At 44.0% G+C, this 27,582-nt stretch overlaps 1 protein-coding gene across 1 annotated transcript in view; it reads right to left on the bottom strand.

The window, feature by feature from the left end:
- The window catches only part of fto (FTO alpha-ketoglutarate dependent dioxygenase), a 113,315-nt gene extending 89,777 nt beyond the window's left edge, over positions 1-23,538 (bottom strand). The window contains exons 1-3 of the mRNA XM_076155906.1: positions 23,467-23,538; positions 2,906-2,983; positions 1,552-2,545 (exon numbers count right to left, since the gene is read on the bottom strand). Of these exons, the coding sequence (XP_076012021.1) occupies positions 1,552-2,545; positions 2,906-2,983; positions 23,467-23,508 (1,114 nt within the window). The 5' untranslated portion in view covers positions 23,509-23,538. The remainder of the gene's footprint in view (positions 1-1,551; positions 2,546-2,905; positions 2,984-23,466) is intronic.
- Between the last annotated feature and the right edge of the window lie 4,044 nt (positions 23,539-27,582).

Genomic DNA, 27,582 nt, shown 5'->3' with positions numbered 1-27,582 from the left:
AAAAAAACGCTGCTCTGGCTGAAGTGAGAAACAAGGTGAGGCGGTTCAAATGGAAACAACATGTCAAAGGAAGCAGGTGCTGTGCAAAACATCGAGTCTATGTACATCTAAGAGATCGAATGTGTCAATTATGTTATGACTAGAGCAGATTCTTTCTTCTCAGGGATAATGTTAGAAACATGAACCTCTCATAAAAGTGCAACATTCCTGGAGGTAAAAACTCCATTAGCTTGTGTCTGGGAGTCCTCAGAGCCATCAGGCCAAAGTGAATGGTACATTTGGGAATAGGTAATGTGCCATGGGAATAGCTGTATAGAGCTGTGATCAGACTCTTAACTCTTGGAGCCGTGGGGTCGCTCAGAACTGGAAAACACACAGCTGCTGAGCACGGCAAGGTGTTGTACCACAGTGTTTGAAGCCCGCGACCGTGGGGTCAGAGTTGAAATGGCCTAGAACAAATCACTGAAGCAGACCTCTGGAGCAGATGGGTTTGTAAAATAAAAAAGCTCAGCGACAAAATGTGTTGGAATATCAGAGCAGCTGGCTTTGTAACTGTAGGATAGTCTTCGCTTTAATCGTGTGCTTTGTAACCTACAGCTGCACGCGTCATCGTCCCCATCAAGAAAGCCTGTTTTACTCTCTATGCAGCCTTTGTGGAGGCACACGGAACTGCCTAGCCAGTGGTCCAGACACAAGTGGGGACTTAAATCACTCATAAACCATAATTTCACGACACTACCTAGAAGGGTACTAAAGCAAAGGTTGAGCAAGCAAATTTGTTTTGTTCAAATAATATACTGGAAAATGTAACTGCTCTATTTGCCATGAAAATCAACAAGGACCATTCTCAGGCTTGTGTTTGTGTTTCGATTTCGAGTGTTTTTGATACAACAGCACTCTCTGTAGTTGTTTTGCAATATGTATTAGAAAGCAAAGATCTAATTTCACTGAGAAGCGTTATCATCTCAATCAGCAAACGTTTGCTATCAGCTCTCGAAAGAATCCAAAGCCCATAATTAGAAGACAACATATCCATACAGTAGAGTCAAGCAACACTTATCAAAGTGGGGCTCGTTATTCCATATCAGATAATTGCACATTGATCATTTCTGGGGGAAATGGTTTAGATGAGATTGTGTGTGCGCTTGTGTGATAAGGCCTGTTTGTCAGACTGTGCCATTGAACGTGTGTAAAGAGTTCCAAGTGTCTCTGATCTCCCCATGCATGGTCATAGATAAGACTGTCAGCAGCAATCCTGTGATGACATTTGATAATGCCCTGACAGTATCACATAGATGAATCTGATGGCTGCCTCACCAGAGGCCATGTGTACAGCTGCTGCACGACTGCGGTGAGGCCATAACACACAAGGTTAGCTGCGTCTGATCCACCAGTCAAAGTATAAGAGGAAACCAAAATTTTCAAACCCCAAAATAGTCAATTTGTTTAATAATATAGTCAATGAGTGTATTTGTGAATGTTAAATCTATAGATATCCACTTATCCATTAAGCACAGTTTCTTTGTGAGCAATTTCAACTTTGACGCTTACCTTTGTTATCCTGGCAGCTATAGCTGTACACAGCCACTGGTGAATGACTGACCAGGTTCTCATCATGGTGCCACCCGACAGCCATTTTCCCCATGCCATAGTAAGGCTCCTCTTTAAGTTGGCTCATAGCTGCTGGGTCCATGTAGTTGAGGAGGGTGACATTAAACTGGACTGGACCAGTGCAAACCTGCAGAGGACTAGGCTGAGAACAGCCCTGCTTGCTTGCCGGTTCCTCTTCATCCTCAATGTGGTAACCTGACAAGCTGTCCTTCAGCTGAGCCACAGGCTGAGTGCCTGCTGTGCTGCTGCATTTTGCTTCACTGTGTTCTGAACCGAGAGCCCTTACTTCACTTGGTCTGACCTGGCAGGACTCTTCATCCTCACTGCTATGTTTGGAAACTGTCTCCAACTCCCCTTCTGGTTTTGCCCCAGAGCAGCCTTCTTCGCTATGTTTTGAATCAATATCCCATTCCTCACTGTGCTTGGACTCTGTGTCCCCTTCTTCACTTTGCTTGGATTCACCGGAGTCACCTCCTTCACTGTTCTTAGAGTCTTCACTGTGTTTAGACTCTGTGTCCCCCTCTTCACACTTCACCTTGGCCTCTACCTCCCCGGCCTTTATGCACTGTGTCACCGTGTCCCCTTCCTTCAACTGTAACACATCAGCGCAGAAGAAGGAGTTCAGCTCCCACAAAGCTTTGCAAGCTGCCCTCAAATCCGGGTCACAACAGTTTTGACATTTTACTTCACTGTCCTCACTGTGCCAGGGGATGGCAAACAGTCGTGTATCCAGGTAGCGATATGTGTGGCCCGGCTCCCCCAGCAGAGCCCGTGACACTGCAGTGAATACATCTCGGTCACGGATGCGAACCAAATCCCTCAGGAGGCAGCCCTTCCTTCTCAGGGTGAGCAGAGCTGCCTCCACTCGGTTATGGAGCTCAGCAGGCAGAGAGCAGGATCTCCTCAGAACCAGGCCAGAATAACTGGAGTCCCACTGGTGAACACAAGACATTCTTATCATGAAATGACGATCGATCTTCAGAGACATCAAGGTGACATTGAAGTGATAATCCTTAACTTCTTTTGTTTAAATAAAGCTAAATTCACTCCTAATTATGGGATAAGGTATATAAAGGTATGAAAAGAAAGACAACAAGAATAGTAAAAAAGTAAACATATATTAAGTTAATATTTGTTTATATGGTTCATAGGACATTCACATTAAATTCTTTGGGTATGTCAAAGAGTCACGTCACCTCGCTGCACAATGGCTGCAGAAGTATGTGACTATAGGCAGAAGGCCTTTGTTTAAAGTACAGGTCTGGACATCATCAGCATTAAATGACTCACTCACCAGTTGCTGAAAGCCTTGGTCTGATGGTCCTAGAAAGGGAATCTTCTGATCGCCTAACTCCTGCAGTAACCTCCGCCTCTGTGGAACAAAACCAAGTCAAAGAGGCTGATAAGTAGCTGCAGTGTGTTTTCTTACATTCTCACGCTGATGCCTCTCCATTTGAAACACATTCACTGCACATTTTCTTCAGATTCCAGCATGCAGGAATGGGGCAGGTGGCAAACATGACTGAACTGTACCGTACAAATGTATACCTTTACTTGGGCATCAAGCTAAATAGGATAGGATGAGAATCTACTGATTATCAATATGGGTGTGTGTGTCCTGCTATTGGGGCTCTGTGCAGCTTTCATTAATTGCTAGAAATGCTGTGAGCAACAGCATTATTCGATAATGAACCTTCTAACCAATCCACCTCTAATTAGAATTAGGAGCTCGTCCTTTGCACCCAATACTCTCACTTTGTACTGAAAAAGACAAACTGCAAATAACTGTCTGACCTTGCTGACCTGGACAAACACACAACAATATCTGATTTCAGTGCATAGATATTTTGCAGAGTATCCGAATTAATTTGTAGCTGACCTGAATGAATGAAAACAGATAAATTAAACTATTCAAATTGAGCTGAGATATTCCAGGAGCTTGGTCATTTTCATTGACATCACACATTTTTATGATTTTGTGCAAGCTGCCCTGGGGGTTCCTCACAACCTTATAAAAGATGCCCTGTGCCATACAAAGCTTCTACAATAAAAAAATCTGCCTGACGGAACATCAAAGTGCCTCTCCTTGGGCCACATTCCATTCCAACCTGTAAATCCAAAGGCAACCAGCATAAAAACTATACGTCCAAATAAATTTCACAACTGTATCACCACCCTGCCAGTTCTTCCCTTGCAGTGTGTGTTTGTACAAATGTAGTGTGGAAGTGGATGTTATCTGTGTGTGTGTGTGTGTGTGTGTGTGTGTGTGTGTGTGTGTGTGTGTGTGTGTGTGTGTGTGTGTGTGTGTGTGTGTGTGGTGCACAGGTGCACACAGCAGCAGGAGCATGAGAAATGTCACCAACATGCCGCTGCCTTTTTTTTCGAGCTTTAAAAGTTTCACCTGAGTGGCCCTTGCATCAACTACCAAACGTCTGTGATTGTTTAAGGAGAATGGGCCCGTATACATTTATATATATGTATATATATATATATCTCAGAGACATTTACAGCACACGTCTCACATTTCTATCGCCCTAATGCCAACGACCTCATGCAGCACGCTACAGGGAATATGGGAACAGGCTGCCAAAATATGTCCTGACTTTTAAGACTGAAATAAAATGTCCTGTTAATAACATTAAAGCCCGGGTATAAACAGATGTACGTTGTGACACGGAAGGGTACCAAATAAAATAGAGGGCAAGCAGAGAAAATATGTGGATTTAAGACAAGTGGAATGAACACAGATCACAAAAATGGAGGCGAAAAGAAATAGGTTGGCATCAGATCTGAGCAGTTTGGCGAATTTGCCTTCGGGGATGCATCTTTACCTTAGGCTAAAACAACACAACACCTGCTGAAAGTTTTCTTTAAGGATGCACATGAGTGTACAGGCCTTCCAAGTTATTCTGGAACAAACAAAAACAGACTGGCAGACAGTTGGAATGTAACAAAACAAAACAACATGCACTATTCATGGACAGACTCCATTCAATGGGTGTTGGGAAGGAATTGACAACCTGACACATATTCATTGGTATCAAATTCCAACTCATGACAGAATCTCAAGACATCAAGGTGAGACTCTGGGCTTGTGCTGTGTGTCGGCCTACGTGCTGCTTTGTGTCCATAGATGCACAGATTGGCATGCATCTATCGTAGCTGTGCAGATGCATACTTGCGCAAGATCCTTACACTGTGCTTTTATTCAAAAAAGAACAAGCGAATATGGTGCACGGGGGCATGGAGTCTGAATTTATATGTGTGTGTAAGGCTTTTGATACACTACTGCCAACTCGACCCTAGCGAGCGGTCTCCCATAGATACACACACACACACACACACACATACATGCCCATCCTAAAACATGCACAGCTGGGGTAGCGAGTACGATGCCTCAGCCCCGATCACACACAACCGGGGCTGTCACACACATGTCAAATACATCAAGCTACTCAGAAATTCCACAGAAAAAAAGAAAGACAAGAAGTTACCGGTGCCCTCTGAAGGAGAAGGAGTCTCACTGTATCAGAGGACCGCTGTGTCTGTCTTTCTGTCTCCCTGTCTGTACCTGATCGTGGAGAAAGAAAACCACAAGGCACATAAGAAGACCCGGACCCAAGAAACAAGATTACCAATCCCATAATAATACGGACGCTTCATGTTAGCCGTGCCAACCATCTGTGCTGTTTTTTTTTCTATTTTAATCTCTCTTCCTTGATGGGATTATTCCTTTAAAGTTTGGCTGTTTATCACAAGCAGCATATTAGGTTGAATTGATTTGCTTTGATCTTGGTCATGTGCGATATCAACCTGTGTAGCATATACCGTATTTATTTTCCATCTGTGACATTTCAACAGACACTTTCTCTAAGCTTTCCTTTGGGAGAACAGATTAATGTCCGGTGTTTAGCGCCAATAGCTCAAAATAGCCACGGAACTCGCCGACTTCAGGGATAAGAACTGGGCCTCTCATAAGTTCTCTCTGTTTGTTACAATCTGCCGTGGTATGACAGCTAATGAAGGACAAATAAAAGCATAAAGGACGATGTCACCTAGATATTCCACTGGCTGGAACTGGCTGGAGTCTATCCCAGAGGTGGTATACCAAATCTTCTTTGAGACCTCCTACCAAAAGAGGGCAGCACTTCAATCACGGCCGGGCGCTTCATACAAACAAGTTTGGTGGATGACGTGATGAGAGATAGTCGTGTAATAGAGCTCCTTGTTTAAACAGCAAACTATTGGTACTTGTGTGACACCCATTTCAAACTGGTCGCCCCTTGTGCAAAAGTGATGGTGAATCAACAGTTTTGACAAGTTGCCTGTAAAGCGTCAGACTCAAACAGACAGACTACCCGTGCACATCAAAGGCGCTTCCGTCCGAGTCCATTTGGCACCGGATTGCTGAATGTAGGGAGCTGGTGTGAAGTGACACGGGGCAGAGTGGAGGGCAGGTAATACACACCCCTAACAGATTAGACCGGAATAAAGGTTTTTGATACATACAGTTTTAGGATGTTCAGTAAACAAAGTCAAATAATTCATATTTATCTTTCACAAGTTTGCTGCCGCAAATAAAGGAGATTCAGGGAAAACAAAGCGTTTAGGGACTGACTGTGTACGGACTGACCTCGTGCCTGTATGTGTGTGTCATAGACTTCACACCTGACTAAACAGGCTTTTTATGAGAATCTGCCCCCCACCCACAAGGCCTCAGTAGTGTGTGCCATATGGGTCTATACAGGGCTGCGTCTACCTCATCCACAGGGCATGTCTCTGAGTCAAACTACGGTGAGATAACACAGCACATAGGTGCCATCGCACACAAATAGGCACAAAAACACACACACCAGAACAGATTTTCCACAGTCGTTCCAGTTTCTTCCCCGACAAAGGGAACATTTGAACAGATTGCGCTCCATTTCAAACATGCAACACTGAAAAACAACAACATTCTCAGCCTTCTACCAGTTATGGCATTCATTAGCAGTATTGTGGCTCTGAGTAATAGCTAACTGGCTAACTGGTGAATTGCTGACTGGAATGCGTGGGAGTTAATCTGACCAAGAGGATGTCAGTAATGTGTAACCCCGTGTCCACATACCCCTGAACGGAACCTGCACATGCATATGGATTGGACTGTGGGAGCTGAAGTCTGGTCTGTATCACGCTCGGCTGTACTAAGCCCCGTCATGAAACTTGAACAATCACTTGCCAGTGTGTCATGTTGCCAGGAACATCTATAAATAAAGTTGGATTACGGCATCTTTCCTGTGCGTGTGTTAAGTGTGTGTGTAGCTTACAATGCCAATTCATGTTTCAGCAAAAATAGACCAGGAGTTGATGTCAAAAGTGAGAACGTTTCCTATCACTAAGGTCGGGGTCTTAGTGATATCTCTATAGAAACAATACATCAGAGTCAATTGTACACTGAAAATTCATTATATGCATATACAACACACACACACACACACACACACACACACACACACACACACACACACACACACACACACACACACACACACACACACACACACACACACACACACACACACACACACACACACACACACACACACACACACACACACACACACACACACACACACACACACACACAGCATACCATGTGTTCTGAAGTTGTCCACAGGTGGGGTAAGTGATGAAAAATGGCAGACAGGCTGGCTCTGACCCGGTAATTGTCTTTGGGGTCTGAAGGCTGTGTTGTTCATTTCACTTAGCGACAGGTCGGCAGGGGATGCGATCATTAATATTAGAACATTTCCATCCATCTACCTGAACAAGCAACAGTCATTTAAAGGGCTGGCGCTGGGCAGACCTTTCGCACCCTGTTTATAACACTGATCTAAGCACATTACCAGAGCTGTGGGGGACCACCACAAGTCATTAATTACGTTCACACACACACACACAATGTGACCACCTTTATTGGCAGCTAGTCACATTTGGAAAATGTCACACAACCAAGATATGACACACTAACACACACCCGGTTGTGCCACTTCAAGAGAAAATCAAAGGTCCGGTTGGATTCTCTTTTCTCTATGCTGGGTTTTCTCACACACACACACACACACACATGCACACACTCACTTAAAGCGAGGCTGCTCTGACAGACATCCCAGGGTAGGTGTAATTCTGTCAGGCGGAGTGTGGTTGCATGCGTGTGAGCGAAGAGAAGAAGATGAAGAAAAACATATCGTACTTCATCTGTTTTTTGAACTCTCCCACTCTCCGTCTCTCTCGCTCCACCTGACAGGCTTACAGAGAGACCCAGGCTTCCAGATCAATCATTCAAAAGTATTTACAAATGCACAAAGCCAGACACAGGCAGGTTGGCACATGGCCACTCTGTTTAAGTGCTTTTCAATGTGTCTATGGTGTCAACATCTATTTCACACTTATCTACACCTCAAAGGGGGAAAAAGATGTTTCTGTGACCTTTAGCAAGTGTCAAATCTGGAGAGAAGAGACAGGGAGAGGAGGAACCAAGGGTGATTTTCAAGAGATCTGTGGATGTATGCCTTACATAACCTTTATATTTATCCAACAAAGATTGACTGACCATGCATGCTCTTTATAAAAAAACATACTAGCCGCTTCTTAACTCTCATACCTACACAGTTTCACATACAGGGGTTGCCTATGATAACCAGTCTTCTACTTGTTAATGACAGCTTTCAGACTGGCAGACTTTCCAGGATCCGAACTAGCACCCTTGCCATCACAATCACGTTTTTTTATCCTCTTGGCTACTGCTGCTGATATGCGAGAGCCGTTTGCCGTTTTGCCTTAATTGTTAGTTTGTGGGCAGGCCGTAATGTTTCCATTAAGATTATGTCGATGGAGAAAAGCTTTTTAGTTTTCACCTTCAAATTACTACATGCTTTCACGAGGTCAGCTGTTTTCCATGTGGAATGGCTGGTTTTAATGCAGACGCAGTCCCTTGGTATTCAGGCGGGGCCGGTACGGCAAGGGGAAAGTCGGCGAAAGAGCGAGAGAATGAGCGAGCGACTGGGACAGCCGGGGGAACGAGAAGAGCGAAAAGTGAGAGTTGATTGAAAGACTGTGATTAGCAGTTTTCAGCAGGGCACCAGAGCCACTGAGTTCTTCTAACAGGGTTGTCGCGTCTGGAGGTGCAGTCAAGGAGAAGTCAGTGCTTTAGAAAGCTCCCTTGACTTGACTCCATTTCCCCCTCCCGCTCTTATTCTCTTTCAACAGCCACACTTTCCTGCCCCTCCAAAAAAATCAATATGGCTGTGCAAAGTGCAGCTTGGCCCATGGGGGAGGGCTGGCTAGCTAGAGGGGCTAGATGCGGGGCTTACAGGGAGGACAAGAGGTGTCCTCCAGCCCCGTCCCATAGGCAGTGTCAAGGACAGACCCGAGGACTAAGGCCACCGTATTGCCCTGCCCCTCTGCATCTCCTCTTCTTTCTCTCTGCTGCCTGGGCTTGGCTGGCTCAACGGGGCAGAAGAGATCGATAAGCAGGTGGAGCGTTTAAAATCCTCGGCTCCAAAGGCCGACGTTACGCTCCTCAGAGCCCAGCAGACCGACACATCGCTCGGGGCAGAGCAGCTGGATGGATGGATGGATGAGCAGGTGTATAGTAGTCACACCTGGTCATTGAAAGGTTTGTGATTTGTGACAAGCAACTCAATAGCACTTAGCCAAACACAATGTCCGAGGAGTGTAGAGCCAAACTGCTCACACAGCGCCATTGTCTCAACATGACACAGACCAGAAGAATTCAGTCAGGTCAGGCAGTTCTACACACTGAAGTATCTCACAATGAGACCATGTCTGTATCACTGCAACAACAATTCACCATTTCCTTGCGAGTATATCCTCTAAAATAGAGTCAAATATCATGGTGCAAAGATTACGTGGCATACAGTCTTTGTCAACAGCCGTGTTCCACATTTCCATACAGTAGGCTAGAAGAAGCCTGCAGATGTGGAGATGAGGTGGATGAAGTGCGCAAGTAGGATTTCAGCCCTGCCGTCTGCCTCCGTCTGTGAGTGACTGATCACAGTAGAAGTGCCTGGTGTCTCTAATCCGGTACCACTGTTAGACAGTGCAAAGACCCGGCTCTGAGTACCACAACACAGGCTGATCAAACCCATCATGTGACAAGCGACTCTTCAAATGATGCTCATTTCCCAGCTCTGTGTCCTTTAGGGCTCCATATTAGATTATTTTCTGACACTGCAGTGCTACACCGCAATCTGGGATAAAGATGATGTGCGATCCGAGCTGAGGGTTGGGAGTCTAAATGAGGGGGTAAGACAGGGGTAGTTTTGGCTGACAGCAATGACAATTATCTTGATACAGTGTAACCCTATGCTAAACATAAGCTATGATGCCTTGTCAAAATAGATGGCTATTTTTCTATCAATTTACAATTCAGCTCACATCTACAAACCACGCATACAAGTAGCCATTTTTTGTATGTGAAATAATACATCATATCAAACAATGAGATGATCCAGTCCGTTTCCATTTGTGAAAACAACAGGCCTAAGCTGCCCATCTATCAAAAATGTGACTGAAGATATTTTAATTTCCAGCTATCGACCTCATCATGTACAGACATAGACAGCGACTTGACCTCTTGAATTATCTGTTGACCCTGCTGAAACAGATTTTGAGAATAAGGTATAATCACCAAGCCGGCAGCCTAAATTTGAAAGCTTACAATCACCTAAGCCACAAGAAAAACATATGGTGGAAGACAGATGCTGACGGGACATCTAGGACAGGTCTAATTCCATCTCATATTGTCTTTGACCCAGATAAAATTGGAATTATGATCTGACCTCTGATTAATATTAAATCAAGGACTGGATATGATCCGTGGATGTTGACGCAACCGCCACCCCCGTATTCCTGAAATCCCGGAGCAGATAAGACCTAAATTTGTTTTAATGGCATTTAGCTAAATCCTAAGGTGTAGGAGAAGGAACTTGTCTTGTCCTGCTTGAGAAGCCACCTCATTTGTTTATTTATTTTTCCTTTACTCATTCTGAACAAAGGCAAATATTCTACTCGGATTTGAATAGCTTAATCCTCTTTTCGCTCTTCCCAGTAGCTTGAATGGTGACAGATTAACATCCTGGAGGTTCACAAACCCAGCCATTTGAAAATGTAATTGCTAGTGGCACACTGCATACATGTCTTTAAGTTGAGGGTTAATATTAAATCTTTAAAAACACACACACACCCGTGATACAGGGGGGGGTGTGGTCAGGTTGGGCCCCAGCATTTTATCACGTACATATCAAGCTGTCCAAGCTCCTCACTAGGCAATATAGTTACTGTTCACTTCTGCTAATTATTACAGCCAATCAGAGGGGTTAACGGGGCAGAGTCTGGCCAGACCATGTTCTGGGGCATTTAACAGCTGGCAAGAACGGAGGTGAATACATTACATACTGCCCTCATCCAATAAAAATAAAACACCCTGACATCTGAGGTATACTTAGCACAGACAGGAGGGGAGAAAGGAAGGAGGAAGAGAGGGAGGGGAAGCCTGTGCTGGATGGGGTGGAGTGGGGTAAAGGGGAGAGCGCATCCAATAACATGATGTCCAAGTGCCACCTAGTGACAACTTTCCTGTTTCTCTGGTCCTTCAGGCTCCAGAGCATGGGGTGGGGGTGGATTCATAAAGTAACCCGGGACAAGAGGCCGGAGTCACGAAGGAGCCTGCTCTGTTTGGATCCGTGTGGATAATTCCACAACCGGCAGAATGGATCAAACATCATCACCATGTTTTGACAGGACAACCATCAACCCCTTCTGTCAGAACAAGCCTACATTAAGGACATTTGATGTGAAATTTCAACAAATGACACTAAAAAATGAAGCCGTTTTAAGTTTCTTTTGTATCTCTTTTCCAAAACCCAATCAAGTGCACACACTCTCCACTTCCCCTGAGTGACCCCGCTGTTTGTTCAGCTCGGCTGGCGGTTCCTGGGTTCCCTCCCCTCATTAGCCCAGGTATAAATCACACCCTGCCAGTGCCCAGAGGTGAGAGGGATGAGAGTGGAGGTGAGCTTGAAATAATGCTTATGTCACGGCGGGTCAGCCCTCCATTATGGCCGTTTCAAAAACTATTAATCTTGCTTGTAGTCAGTGGCCTAGAAATAATTACTTCATCTAACCCATGTAATACAGCATGACCAGCAGTCGAGCCTGGTCAATTTGAGGCTGGGGTGGCAGGAGGGTGGATAGGGGGGCAGCGGAGAGAAAGGTAGATGGATAGATAGAGAGAGAGAAAAGGGGGAGAGCCACAAATTACCACATCCTGTCTCCTGCTACTGGGTGACTGATGTCCTACTCACATCGGCTATGGCCTTTGCACTCCAAACACTGATTTAGATAGATACATACACACGCATTCACTCACAGATGCAGAAGCATACATGTGTGTGTCCATATTTCACGATTGAGTGATACAGAAACCACTTTATTTTGAATAAGGGTCCAAACATTTACAAAATGAAACAGCTTTCCAAAACATACCACATTACTGAATCTGCATGCGATACTGTTCCAAATAAAGCCAAACGCTAGCACTAAATACTCCATAAAAATACATTCATTTTATGTAATGTTTTTTTCTGCACCTAAAATATATTATCATGAGCACTCATATATTGTACAAAGAAGTCCCAACACCTCCTCCCTGGATAAGTGAATTCTAATTTGATCTTGTGGTTTATATTATTTCAATCAAAAACAAAGTTCATGTAAAAGTAGCTAAATATGGATTTTTATGCATTGTTAAAAATAAGTTGATGTTGGCAGTAACAACCAGTCTACAATTCAGTTAAAAACAACATTTTGAAAGTCATGAAACCGAGCTCAGGGACATGCATGATTGGGATGTGATTCATAACTGCTTTACTCCCCTGGTCATTGCTCAACAGTGCCCCCTTGAGCAGCGCCACGACTGCAGGCACTATCATCGTTTTCAGTGCTGGAGCAATACTCCTACTCCCAACATCAGGGGCAGACACAAACACAATAAAAACGGCTATTGGAAAAACACACATTGTGGGTAGACAGAAAAGCTCAGCCTCCCTGAACGTCACAGGAAGTATGTATGGAGTGACATAAATAAATGCAGCCCTCCAGTGGCTGTCACAGCTGGCATTGCAGGTGCAAATTTAATTAGTCAAGGTGAAGTCTCCCTTGTTGTCTGCAGAGGGGGGGGGGCGGGGGGGGGGGGGGGGGGGGGGGAAGGGGGTCCTCGGCATGCGTGACTGTAAACACGCGCTATATCCTAATCAGGTGTCACTGCCGCGTTTGATCAGCCCGCGAAAACTTGTCACGAATCCCCGGCAGAGAGTGGGCCGAGGGGGAGAACAAAGGGAAAGAGCTGTCATGAGAGAACAGGGCGGTGGTGATGGCAGTGCCGGTGGTTGGGGGGGGCGGGCGGGGGGGGGGAAGGATGAAGAGAGTTTGCCCATTAGCAGTCTCTGTCGCCTGTCTCTCTCCCACTCCCCTTCTCTTCCTCCTCCCTCTCACTGTCTTCCTCTGTCTATGTGGCTACCTACAGTGTACTTCAGACTGGATCGCACTGCGGCGGCTCCATGCCTGTGATACTTCCACTCTCAGCCACATCTGTCATACCCACACCTCACAACCACCAACAAAGCTCCCAAAAGGAGAATAATAATTTTATTGTGTAACCCCCTAAAAACATACAGTTCGTATACACAGATACCAGGTGCACTCCTTTTGTTTTCGCCAACCACCTCTCTAAATGATTGGGTCCCGTAAATCCTCGGGAATTAGAATTAGACATACACTTCTCCTCACGCCTCCACCTCCGGGCTATACTGAGACAGTAAAGAAACACACAAGCCATGAGATAGTTTATACCTCTCAGTTCGGGTGATATTGAATACATTAGCCGATTGAACCTAATAAGAAACACCGGTAAGTGACAAGGCCCAATCGTCTTTGCGACTGCCATGGTAACAGAGATTACAGGCTAACAAAGAGCAGACAGGAGGAAAAAAATATTTAAACCCAAATAGTGATACATAAATTAATTAAAGGACAGAAAACAAGTGGTGAATTAAAGTTGAAACATCTGTCAGCGACTTAGCTCCCCAACATAATACCAGTGTTAGAACATTTATACCCTTGAAGTTAATGATCCCTTCTTTAATTGACAGGCAAGGAAAACTGGCTGCTGCAGCATCCTGCTAAGGCCCCGATAAGAGGTCCCCTTCACCCCCTCCCAAAAATAAAATAAAATAAAAAACAGTTTAAAGAACCTTGGCACTAATCCCTATTGTCATCCCAGTGCAGCAGAAGGACTTACAAACACAGATAACTCTGCTGAAGCTGTCTAGTTCTCAGGAGTTACGGGGACAGCCGAGCTGCCGCACGCCACAAATCAGTCACTCAGATTAGCCCAATCCCTCTGTGCTGTCAGTCAACCAAGACACCGCCCTGTCATCGCATTTACATCTTATATGTGACAATGCCACCGTATACGACAATGGTGCTGAGGCAGGGGTCCAATCACTCACAGATATCGTGTGTACAATGTAGCAGACGGGCTGTTGTTGGATTAAGCTCGTGGAGCACGCTGTGCTTATGTCTTCACTGACACTCCGACAACAAGTTTAAGGAGTCTTAACCATTGCTGTTTCTCCATAGTGGGAGATATACGTCAGACCAAACATGCATCTACACCTGCACAGTTAAATACACATAGAATGAAGTTCAAAATGACTGCCGTGTGACCTATACGTCTTCTCTCAGTTAACTGACAAAATTAAGAATAAAATGTAAAAACATCTTTACAATTTCTATGATAAGGCTACAAAAAGCTTTCCCACAATTTTTAAAGCAGGGTTATTTTTTTTATCTGCAACTTGGGTGGATTACAAAATTTCAATCCGGGAAATTTTATTAATTTTCTTAAAATAAATTTGGGAATTTTTCAATATGTTTATATATATTTAAAGATCTCAATGATAAAAACAGACATATTCATACTAAATAGGTGCAATTCGGTCAATAACCTTATACAGATAGGGGTTAAAGTGATTAGAATATATGCTTTTACACTGACATTGATATGATGCTGATTCAGAATCAGAATATATTATTAATATTATTATTATTGTTTTACATTGCTTCCTCTTTAGGCCAGCATATTATAAGAACAAGGCATATGGGTTGTTTGGCCATGGTGGAGGTATGTGCTCATATGAGTGCCCTTCCAGTTTGGTATCAGTTCGTGTTCAGCATGAGCTTGTACTTTGAAATGAACGTGTGATATTTCAGGCACCTGAGATCTCGCAGTGTGCCGACTGCTTTTATGCTTCTGTGACTCACTCCACTTCAAACAGTCCTGCAACAAATGACAGTCGATGCCCTCTACAAAACAGGGCCAGGGCAAGCATGACACAGGGGTTGACAACTGAACCCTCAGACTCCCTAACCCTTACCCCTGCCATCACACACTCAAACACACATAGACCGCACACACACATACGCACACATAAATAAACAGCCCCCCAAACAGCCCTGACATGACCACTTGCCGGCCCCTCCTAACCCTTTCCCCTGTCTTTTTTCCCTCTCTCCACCTCACTGGAGACAACCCTCGATTCAGGACCGTTTTCGCCAGGCAAGTGGATGTGACCTGCTGCCCCCCAGTCAGGCTCATGTGAATAAACAGGGCTGAAGGAACAGGCAGAGGAGGGAAATCTGCCTACATTATGATGGGAGGAGAGAAGATAGGATTCAGCTGAGGGGCTCCTTTCTTTATGCACGTTTGATCAAGAGCCTGACAGCACCGGTGGATGGAATTACGGGCTGTTGAACAAAAAGTTGTGCTGGGATTGTAAGTGTGTGTGTGCTTATGTGTGTGTGGTTTGGTCTGGACAGGTGGATTTCTGTGCCCTGACAGAGTTGGGCTTGTGACAAGCCTGCTGCACCACACCACCACCACCACATACAACCCGCAACCCGCCCGCCCGCCCGACTTCGCAGTCCCGTCACTCAGAACGGCAGAGGGAAGCGCTGTGAGAAGAGGCCAGACCTGAAGTTACGAGGAAGGGAGGAGAGAGGAAGGATGATGAGGAGGAAGAGGAGAGAGGGAGGGCTGGTCAAGGGTTAAGCGTAGAGAAGACAGCAATGAAAGGCAACTGTCATGCACCAGTGCTCGCCCAGGAGCACCTGTCTTGGGAAGAACATGCAAAGTGTGCCGGTCGCGTCCTGACAACACCCCCCCCACACACACACACTCACACAGACACACACACACACACACACTCACACAGACAGATCAACACACGCAAATACAAGCTCCCGGAAAAGGCTGATGCTCCGCCATTGGAAAGGCATTGCCCTTCTGACAGCATGCCAGTCAACCTGTCATTGCCCCCTTGCATATGCAAGGAAAAGTTAGGCTGATGAAGAAAAAATACATGAACTCTGAGCAAGAATCACTGAGACATGGACAGTCTACCTCAGGTGAACAGACACTTCTCAAAGAATTAATGCAGAGCCAAAGCTGAGAATGACTGATGCAAAAAAAAAAGCATCCTCGGCCATAAGTGCAGACCTCTGGCTTCATGATATCCAGGGCATTCACTCTAAAATGGAGGCTGGTGTGATCGCAAACACTTGTCGGTGTCATGATTATTTGTCTTTTACCACTAGGCGGGAGAAAGTGGATGAGGATAAGGCCTGGATTCCCCACGTTCAGTCTCCCTTGAACAGTACGCTACATAGCAGGTATTTTCACACTGCTTTCACGACACACATTTATGGAAAAGAACTTATGATGTACAAATTGACAATTAGCATTTACAGAGCCTTGTGAATAGGGTCTCCTGCAGCTTTAGTGAATGAAGGGTTTTGGACTCTCTATTCAAACCAGATGTCGGGCAACACCGTAGCAGTAGGCACTCTCACTTTATTGGAAAGGTGAGTCATTACAAAAGGAAAATAAATTCACAAATAAACAGCATCAAAATTGCTCTCCTATGCAGGTGGCTTTGCACAGTCCAATCACTTTTATTGGACTTGGCTGGAAGTAGCAGCACCCAGGGCAGCGATGGTGCATTAAGGGTTAGCAGCTGTTATTACGGACATATTTGCTTTGAATAAGATTCACGCTCCATTAGCTACCCCGTGACTGTTCATCCTCTCAAAACCCACGAGACGAATGATGTTAAACAAGCTTATAACAATTTTACCACTTCTTTGTTGTGCTCACAGCAGCATGGGGTGTGCATAGAACCTCACCTCATACCGCGGTCATGATTTGAATTTCCCAAAGTAGTATTTGAAACATATATATACACAATGGTCCAGTGTGCGCAACTGTAGTATTAAAACTGTGTAAATTATTGCTTACGCTTTATCAGTTGAGATAAGATTGAAACGCTTCAAGAGTGATAACAAGGATCCAACGCCGTCTAACGCACACTGCGCAACACATCTACCATCTCTTCGGGAAAAATACATGCTGCATTTTGGAGCGGTTGGCTTCCTCGTGAGCCCCCGTGGGGAAGCTGTAGAGTGTTCTTCACATCATTGTAAATCTAAACAAATCACAGCTTCTTACAATTTGGCAATGTCACCAAATTGTGATTTTGACTTGAATTCAATTAATTGTGCAACCCTAATTAACAGCTGTATGCACACAGACACTCACACACACACACACACAGACAGCCAAGATGCCAAACAAACAGAAATGGAAAATAACAACTCCCCTGGATCACAGCCTGGAGTGGCTAATGAACCCCCAGGAGGCTCTAGCCTCTGTGTAGGAGGTGAGAGGGTCATCCCCATGTTTATTCAGCACCAGCCCAATGAGCCACCACCATGTATTGATTGGACTGATTATTCTATGTCGCTCTTGTGACGGGACACGTTGGTGACAGATGAACTCTACTTGGGCAGGTCACACTAAAGATAATCTCATTGAAACTGACGGCTGATCTGGTCGTCCGGTTTGCATGATCCACATTGCGACCTTGTTTACGAAAACGCTGACATCAGTGGCTAATGCCTCAACACTAATACGAGGCGCTTGCTAGGCGCTGTCAGACACATAAAGGCTGTCAAGGGCTGTCACAGGCTGTTTGGACAGTCCTGGTAACTGCTTCCACGGGGCAAAACCATCTGGTTGACGAATGCTAAACATACAGTAGCAACACGCAAACTGTTTTGTGCCTCAAGTGGTACTTTCCATTGGCAGAAATATTCTTGCAGGATCATTTAACGCTGAAACTTTCAAGAAACCGTCAACTGTGTCACTTCTCAGCACACACCAATCACTGATGTCAAAGCAAGTGTTTTCCTTCAGCTCAAAATACCTTCTTTCACATCATTTAATGGGTGGAGACTGTGAGATCCTGTGTCAAATTATCACTTCATCATAGAGAATGTTGCTGAGGGTCAGGGTTAGAGTAGGGTGTGTTTCCACTGACAAAACACCAGGTTTCTATCACAACCACCCAATATAGCATTATCTGAAACTGGTCACCAACGTGGATATGTTGTGCTTTTTTATGTGTGCATCGATGTCAAAGTTAAACAGCCTAAAATTGCTGGTTTAAAAACTGTGGCGGCAGTCTACGGCTCTGGTGACAGTGGTTCTCTATGTCTGCAGTTTGAGGAACGCTGCCTCCATCCAGTCTGGAGACGATTAATTGAACACAACTGCAAGTCAGAGGGAATATAATGACATCTGTTAACATTTGAGAGCATATGTAATTATGTGAGAAATTGAAATATAGCCACAATTAGATACCAGTTGGCATATTGCTATTTCTATCATTCAACACCTACGGCTCAGATGCAGTAAATGGCGACAACCTTGCAGATGCACAGAAAATGTACACCTACACCTTACATACACTTTTCAAAATCCTTATTTTCTGATCATTGCCCACAAATATCAGTTTCATCTCAATACAAATTAGGACATAAGATACATGAATGTATTACAGATTCAGTGCAGCGGTTGTGTTAGGTTAAAGAGGAGCTTGACTAACCAAGCTGATCTGTAAACACGTCAGTCCAAATATATGAGCCAAAGATCAAACAGGCAAGACAAGGTAAAGACTTGTAGGAAAAGCTCAGCAGCAGACTAATCAGCCCCCACCGATGCTCACATAGTGGATCAATGAAAGACCTGGGGCCCTGAGCCTGCGCTATATTACACACCAAAACTTCATATTCATTCATTGATTTTACTTTTCAGAATAGTATATCATTGAACTCCGATGGGAGCGAAAAATAGAGGCTAGGGCTGAGGTCAAGACTCGCGTGGACGGATGTTTGCACAATATTGATGGCACACGCAGAAAGAAATGACTAAATATCTGGATCAATAGCTAGTTTTCCTAGCCATGACATGTTGTTCCAGATGGAAATATATAAATACATCTTTATGGCTACTGGAGTGGCTGTAACGAAGAGGGCTAAATGCCCCCCTTAAGGTAAACTCTTTGATTAGCTAAGGCCAGAGGTGACAAGAGGGGACTACTGATGCTAAGATGCCACACTCCCAATAGCCTGAGGAGACTAATGCACACAGGGGCCCAGTAAAGGGGCCAAGGATATGACAGGTCACAAGCCCAGGGCCAAGCACTCCATGCTACCTGACCCTCCTATTCATTTGTAATGATGATGAGCCAGGCTGACTGACTCTCAGTCAGGTTCAAACAAAATATATCATGCATAATTTACAAAATCACGCATGAGGTACTCTTCAATCTTTAGACATAGGAAGCAGACAGCACAAGCTGTAAAACACTATAATCAGACCAGGTTGACAGCAGTGGAAATCCTGCATCCTGCTGCTGCTACTGATGGCACAAGAGCTGCTAGTCTTATTTACAGCACAACTCAATTACTGAGGACAACAACCAAACTCACAGCTTCCCCCTGCTTCTATACAGCCAACGGGGCCATAAAGAGGGAGGAACCACATCACTGGCTGCTCCTTAATTAAATGGAAGCTGTTAGGTTCATTTGCCTCCTTTTTCTACACGGTGAACTGGCCAGCCCACCGATGAAGACCTCCCAGACTCCATCCCAGCTTGGCCCTAAATCATGACTGGATAAACAGCCCAGTGGGTCCCTGCTGGACACCCAGTGGCCGCCCAGCGGCAAGGCCAGAGCAGGGCAGGCGTTGGATCGACACCTCACCGGCGATAAGTAATTCTGTAGAGGATTAGCAGCATGATAGCCTGATCAATACTGGGTGCTCAGGCCATTAGGAATGCAGTGAGGAAATGCCCCCCTCCGGTAATAAAGCACGGCGTCTGGGTTCTCCTTCATTTGCCAGCTCCATTAGTGTAATGGTATCATTATCTGCCACAGCCGTATTTTTCTGCGCCCTGGCTTTTCCATGGTTTGACCGGCGGGGGTCTGATGAAGCTGTGAGAGCCCCCATGCCGAGCATTCCCCTTTCCGCCATTGCACCATTCCAACAGAGGTGTAAATCTACCTTTGTTGGAGCTTGTGTGCAATCCTGCCTTAGGTATCCATACCAAATGTTTTATGTGAGCACCCAACACTATTTCTCCATTATAGGCTCATTAATAGGGCAAGCAGCATGTAACTTGGGTTAAGAGAGAGAAAAAGATGGCCGGCTGAGCAGAAAACTGCTGAATGTGCTGAATCTGACACCCCCCTCTTGCTAAAACACCGGGCCTGACATGACAGGACGTCGGCATTAGTCGCCATAAATCGTTTCGTTTACACTAATTCACCAGCTAACATTTTGTGGGGGAGAATTGATTAACCATGTCTGGATGTGTGGCCACATAATCAGCTTTTACCTCAGTAGTTGTTAATTTAACAGAATTGCCAGGGGAAACACAAACCATTTTAATGAGTGTTCAGAAATTAAATACCCTAAACAGCTTGGACTAGCTGCCACAACCATAGCAAACCAATGAGGCTGATCTGAGCAATGGGCTGGGCTGAGCTCTGGCCCTCACAACATCTGGTGACCCTGTGTGATCATTACTTAGCCTGCTGCTCACACACACTTCCTGTTTCGACACTACACTTTATACTTGTCAACACTGGCCAAATGGCCAGCTTGCATCAAAGACAGTATTAGAACATTGGGGTTAGGGGATAGGGTCAGGGCTGTTTTCACACTTTCCAAAGCACGAGTGGAAATGAAGCATGTGATGACGACACTCAAAAAGTATAACGTTTTCAATCAGGTACGGGGGACATCAGGGCACAAGGTGAGTTGAACGCCGCCATGGGATCACAGGAACCCTATTTGTGAACACACTGCAATGGACAAAAGCACAAACAAGACTTAACCAGTTTAAACAACAAAGAAAAAGGACAGCATGGAAAACTTATAGGTGAGCCATTCTATGAATCATTTCAAACAGCAGCAGAAAAATTCATATCACTTAAACATGAATTAATGTGGATGGAATGTGGATAATTGTACCATGACGTGTTCTACACCATTCTATTTAATAAAATATACAGCCTATACAGTCTTATACTAACAAACTGTCAGTGTGGAGACTTTCTGAGCAGACTGTATATTACACTGGCTGCCATCCGATTGCACTTGCAATCGCAAACTCAATATGACAGCACACCCATCATAGTAGATCTCTCACATGTGTAGCATTGCAAACACACTCACTTAGTGATAATGCAACCAAGACAACTGTGCCATCATCCATCCACAGGGGTATTACAAGTGACCAAAATGCATGCAGCTCTGTCCTTGGCTGCTCTTCGGCTATATAGTCATTTTGCAATTACAATTTCTCTCGTTCATCCTATTATTTGTCTAAAGAGAAAAGAAGCTAAGCCATTAGGTCTTATGTTGCCTGAGGGCCAGCTGGAATGAGTTCTCTCTCTGAGCCGCTCATCTGGCCGCCATGGCTGCTTTCATAAACAGGAGGAACCACGTCCTACATAGTTTCATTGCTGTCTAACATGATCCAAACACATGTGCCACGGCAGACGGCGTCCAAGTCAGGAGATAAGAGGAGAGACAGACAGACAGACGCACAAGGAGACAAAGTACAGCTGAGGATGCCTTGAGCACAGCAAAGCCCTTTTCCTTCCTACCACAGAAATCTCCAGAAACCACAAGCAGCAAAGGTACATTCAGTACGTTCACATGCACACTTAAGTCTGATCTTAGTCTGTACTGGGACTGAGGCAAAAACATGGAGTAAGAAGAAATTTGTTGAAATAGGGTGCATTTACATTACAGGGAATATTTCAGGAACCTATTCAGGAACTCACAAATGTTACGCACTTTCAGACGGCAGGAACGGGGACCATTTTAGTTTAGGAACTATCGCTCTTTAGTGCTCTCCAGTGGTTCAGGAACTCCTGGCTAGACTGGTCACAGACAGACACAAGCTTACGCAGCAATAATCCCGCCACACTCATGTTTAAATTGTTGTGTACAATGTGAAAGAAAAATCTTGCACCGTTTTCCAGCACTGTGAATTACAAGAGGAGGCGGTGCCAAGAAGATCAAAATCTATCAATAAGACAAACAATAATCGGACTGATCTAAATGTCCTAAGACAGACTGAGCAGTGAGCATACATTCAAACACAATGAGACACTAACCGCCGTACTCCAAAATTATACAACAACAGGCCCCTCAGGACATGGACTTGTCACAAAAATGTAAGCCGTGTGTCCGTGTCATGGAAATGCTGTGGCTCCAGCAGTGCAGATGTCACTTAGATTTACATTTACTCATTTGGGTGGACACATTTATCCAAAGAGATTTCAATACAACACAAGCAAGGATCTAGTCAGGACAGAACAACAAGAGCACCATGAAGTATTAGTTAGACGGGACAGGTACATGCTGCCATTTCCATAGCATTCAATGTACTGAGCAAATGCCAGCATGCAACTCTGTCTAGGCACCACAGAGTTCATACTTTGGATAGTTTTAGGTTAAGTAGCTTCGACTTTAGTTTCAAAACATGAAGTGAAAGAGCCTATACATAATCATCTTGTTAGAGGAAGTATGACAGATGAAAGTCTTGTAAAGTCCATACCTGCATTACAACACAATACAACAGCATGTGCATACTAGTTTCACCTCTGCTCACACAGTTTAATGCATGTTGCAGGTATAGCAGCTGTACATGTAGCAGCTGGTGAGAGGCTTTGTTTTAGAGTTGAAATTAAATATTATCCTACCGGTGATTATTTCTACCATACATCAGAGCAACAGTTTATACTGACACCTAAGCTTTCAACAGCTGTTCACTGCTGGCTTGGCGTCTTGCCAAATCTGACATAGGCATTATTGATGTAAACTTTTTTTTATCTTTAAGAATTCCGTTTCCTTACTGTACACAATAAACACTTCGTTTCATTGCTAGACTCTCTTAACAGAATATATACTTCTTCTTCTCGACCTATATACGCTATTGTTCTGAAAAAGATAGTAATTAATGTATATATAGAATAATATGATGCGCCTCTCACAAAACATCTTGCAAACTGAGCTGCATGTGTCGCTAGCTGATGATGGAACGTCGCCAGTACGTCATTCTGCAGGCTACAACAACTTCCCAGTACTTTATTTGCGTTATAAAACATCGTCTGAGTGCATTATTCTTCTTTGAGGTAGAATGGGGAACATGGAAAACACAATAAAGGAAACAGGCAAGGTGAGGTCTGCGTTGACACTCGCGGCTCTGTAGGCTTCAAAATGCAGCCAGCATCATCGCATAAGGAGCGTTAGACATTTAATGCACGACAGGGCTGAGAGAGAAAGCCAGAGCTAACGGAGAAAAACGCTATCAATACCTTTCTTCTCTTCTCCCCCTCACTGTCACCCGATCTTTTCATGTTCCTGCTGTTGTGTTTACACTGCCTTGCTCTCACTGCGGGCAACGCTGGGTGTTGAAGTCCACGAAGATCAAACATCCGGCCCCACTATATGTATGTGAACATATATACAGAGATAACCGTCCGTAATAATTCACATAGATCTCATGTAGCGATATTAGTCGCGGGAAAGTATTTATGGCGCTCATACTGTAAAAAGTGGTGATACATAAAGATTCATGAAAACCACAACTCCCATGGTGCCTCTGTGCAGGGGGCGGAAACAGCTCCTGCGCGCGCTAGCTGTTGCACTGCGCAGATTCGACGCAGGTACAGGTTTACGTACTGGAAATAAAAACTGAGACATGGTGCTAAATCTGTCAATGTTAACATAATTATCGCTTACAAAAATAAATAACATGTAAAAAATGTAAAAAGTTGTTTTTGTAGCAGTACAAATAATGGCAGTAGTACCATCATTATCATCAGCTTTGTTGTGATAATAATAATTCTGATGCTGATTATTATTAGTAGAACTACACCCTATTTATAGAGTTTATATCATATGTATTATGCAGAGTATTATAAATGTCAAGTGTAGATTATAGAACACAATAGATTGCTATAAAGATTTTATTTATTATTTGTATTAGTAGTATTACTGGTAAAACTAGTAGTAGTCGTATGATTAGTTGTAGGCCCATTAATAGTAGTAGTCTGAGCAGCTGTATAATAATAATAATAATTATTATAATAATAGTTATCGTTATTATAACTGTGGATTTGTGCAGAATATTTTGACTTTTTTCAGAATGAGCTCGTCTTGAACATGGGTATTCCATATGTTTCCGTCTTTGCTAAATCAAAAGCAGTGCCACTTTGATCTTGGACTATGTGTAAAAATAGCAATCATGCTTTGAACGTGCTCCAGTTCAAATCCCGCCAACCTTCTTTCAACTCTTGCATGCGTCTTAAATCCAGGTGCTTTTCTGCCCGTGTGGGCTTTATCCATGTCAGCCTTTTTCAATTCACTACCAGTCATGAAAGTGAAAGTCTACAGCGCTGCCTTCATGTATCATATGAGTTAAAGTGAGTGCCCTCTCGAGTTCATCCAGATTGCTCATAACATGTTTTGAATAGTGCTGAAATGTACTCTGGCCATTGTTCTTATCAAAGCACATGTGAGAAACATGAGAGAGTTTCACGAATAGAGCAGTGGTGGTGGGAGGGTGATGCAGGGGCAGATTGCAGGGGTCTGAGACACCTGCTACATATTACCATTACAGACTTTGATCAGTGTCTTCATTAGTTTCCTTTGTAATCTCTTTTCTTTTATGGTAGAGCTGACCCAAGTCGGCCGAGTACAGTGATTTAACACACGTTTCTTTCACCTGCCTTGTAAAATGCTCAAAAGCTCTCCCACTTTCAAAGATGTCGACATCTCTTCCATCCCTTAGCAATAAACAGAGGAGGTCTTTTGATACCTATTATAACCTACATTTCCTGGGGAGAATATGTTTCAAAAAACATGCTTGGAAACATTTTGTGAAAATTAAATCCATGTGTTCATATATGTACATTTGCACATGAACATATGGAAGCATATAGTGCCCTTTAAGAGCTACTTCCAAAGAAAAGGTCTGAGGGTGTTGCAAATAATATATTCTGTATCTTTTAATGTCAAAATCTGCCTTCATCCAACCTCCATCACCTCAATCCATCATTTCCTGTTTTCCTTTTAACAGTCAGACTATGCTTCATATTTTCCCACTGTCAGTCATCTTTATGAAGACCGTTTCAGGGAAAATCTCCAACATGATTTTTGGCTGATGTTTGTCAGCTCTGGTGCTCTGTGACTGATCACAACGTGCAGACTCTTTAATGACAGACAAGCAGACTGTTACCTTGTCCAGTAGTTCCTGCAAGCACTTTTGCAGTACAGAAGCTAAATTCTAATCCCATCAGCGGCCTGTTGCTGGAAGAGCATAAAAGTCCTCATAACCTTCACTGATGAAGAATAACGATGACTGTGGGCACTACTGAATAATTCACAAAGTATCTAAGCCATTCAAATCAAATCATCTTTAATGTTATGAATATGTAATGTTCTTAAAGGTTTCATTCCCTGCAATGTTGTGAATGCTTAACTCAGTGATTGTTTTTAATCCATCTCACTCTTTACAATGAATAATCCCAATCCATCACAGTAGGTTCCTTTAATGCGTCAATCGTTCACACGCTTCCACCGTCACTGATCTCTGCAAGTTACACGCCAAAGAGGAGAAAGTGCTCTGCGTCTTCTTTCCACTGGATGGTCCGATCTGTGGCTCTGTGAGCAATCATACTGTATCGCCTTTTACAGAGAGACAAGCCAATTACCTTCTTCAGCATTGCCTGTCATTTGTCCTTCAGCAAATCAGCCTCTGAAGCAGGCACCTCTCCTTTCATGTCTGACCTGTGGGGTTCGATGCAAGGCAAGGCCACTCCTGTACACATTCTGATGTGGTGTAATATGGGAAAGAGGAAGGAAAAGTACTTTGAACTTCTCGTGCTCATCATATAGTCCTTTTTCTGCTTGGCTGGCCTGTTTTTGCGCTCATAGCCAGGGTATGTTTTCTGTTATTGTGCATTGCATCAGCTCCGGACGACCCTCTGACAAGGCTTCTTTTTTGTGATATAATGAGCGTATAAAAAATCGGGGAGGAATAAAAGATGAGGAGAGTGCAGTGCCAGAATGCAGCAAAGCACAGTAAAGGAAGACAGAGACCATTGTGTAGTGTCTATATTAAAACCAGAGCTCAAAGCCCTGCAATCATTTCTCCCCCACCATTCAAACTATTGTACAGCCTCAAAATTTTGAAATACAAGAGACAGGCTGCATTGTGAATACCTCCCCTGTGCATGAGTTCCTATTGGGCCACCTAGACGTTCTTATTGCGTTATCAAGTTAAGCAGTGGTTTCTATGAAAGGGGGAAGCAAACTACTGGGGAAATTGAAAACAATAAAGTTGGTTTGGAGGTTCGTCCTCTACCTCACAGGACTCTGCTGAAGGTAAACTGCATGTTTTACTCACCACAACTTCGGCCAGGAACTGTTGTCAGCATATTGTTCTCCCCCCACCAAGGCAACCTCTTTTTTTGATTTTTATTTATATCGAATGAGCATATGGACCAAGTATGTGCCTCCTCTGCTTGCTAACCTTCAGCTTAGCCTTAGGAAACTGTTATTTGTCAGTGCTATAAAGCAGATTGCTGCCCAGTGGTTTCAATTAACATCAAAGAGCTCTTCACAGGCAGTAATAGTTATATCAAAACCTGAAATGTATTATTTAGGTTATGTGCTGGAGTCCACCAAACGATTATGTCCTCTTTTCTTGCTGACTTTTTCCATTCCATCTACTCCGCTGCCATTGCCCCATTTCTTTGAAGCACCCCCACATCGCCCCTGTTGCACTGGCTTTGTACCAGCAGGGTACCTGTGCAGCACACACCCGGTGGCCTATTAATTACCGGGCATAAAAAGTGCCACTACACTATGATTAAAAGTTTTGTGGAGTTAAGTGGGTAGCCTTTGACATTAATAGTTCCAGGTGTAGCTGTTCAGCAACTCTAAAGCATGTACTGATATCCCTTTGAATAAGATTGCATATGAAGTAAAATGTGTTGGGCTGATGTTACTTGCAGGGTCGTTGGGGGGGGTTTGAACCTGTCTGAGCATTCATCAGGCGAGAGGCAGCATATAGCTTTATTATACATAAAAGCAGACAAGTTCAATCACACTGACGGGCAATGCAGAGTTTCCAGTTTACCAACGCTGCAAGTCTTTGGATTATGAAAGGAAACCAGTGCACCCAGAGGAAAACCACTGTGACACATGGACTTCAAACAGAAAGGCCCAAGCTAGAAACAAACCCAGGAAGTATTATTATTAATATCAGTAATGTTTCTACTGTTATATCATTATACAATTCCTACATATCAATACAATAACCACAATTGTACATTCAGAAAGTAAACCTGTAAAATGGACGCAAGTAACCATAGAAAAAGTGTTAAAGCCTTAATCTGCAAAACTAAAGGTGACGGAGTAGAAGG

The sequence above is a fragment of the Genypterus blacodes genome, unplaced genomic scaffold (assembly GCF_046128005.1).
Source record: "Genypterus blacodes isolate CSIRO-AG114 ecotype Tasmania unplaced genomic scaffold, CSIRO-AGI_Gbla_v1 ptg000067l_1, whole genome shotgun sequence".
NCBI lineage: Eukaryota > Metazoa > Chordata > Actinopteri > Ophidiiformes > Ophidiidae > Genypterus > Genypterus blacodes.
The sequence above is the reverse complement of the archived record's forward strand: the minus strand, read 5'-3'. Positions and strand labels throughout refer to the sequence as shown.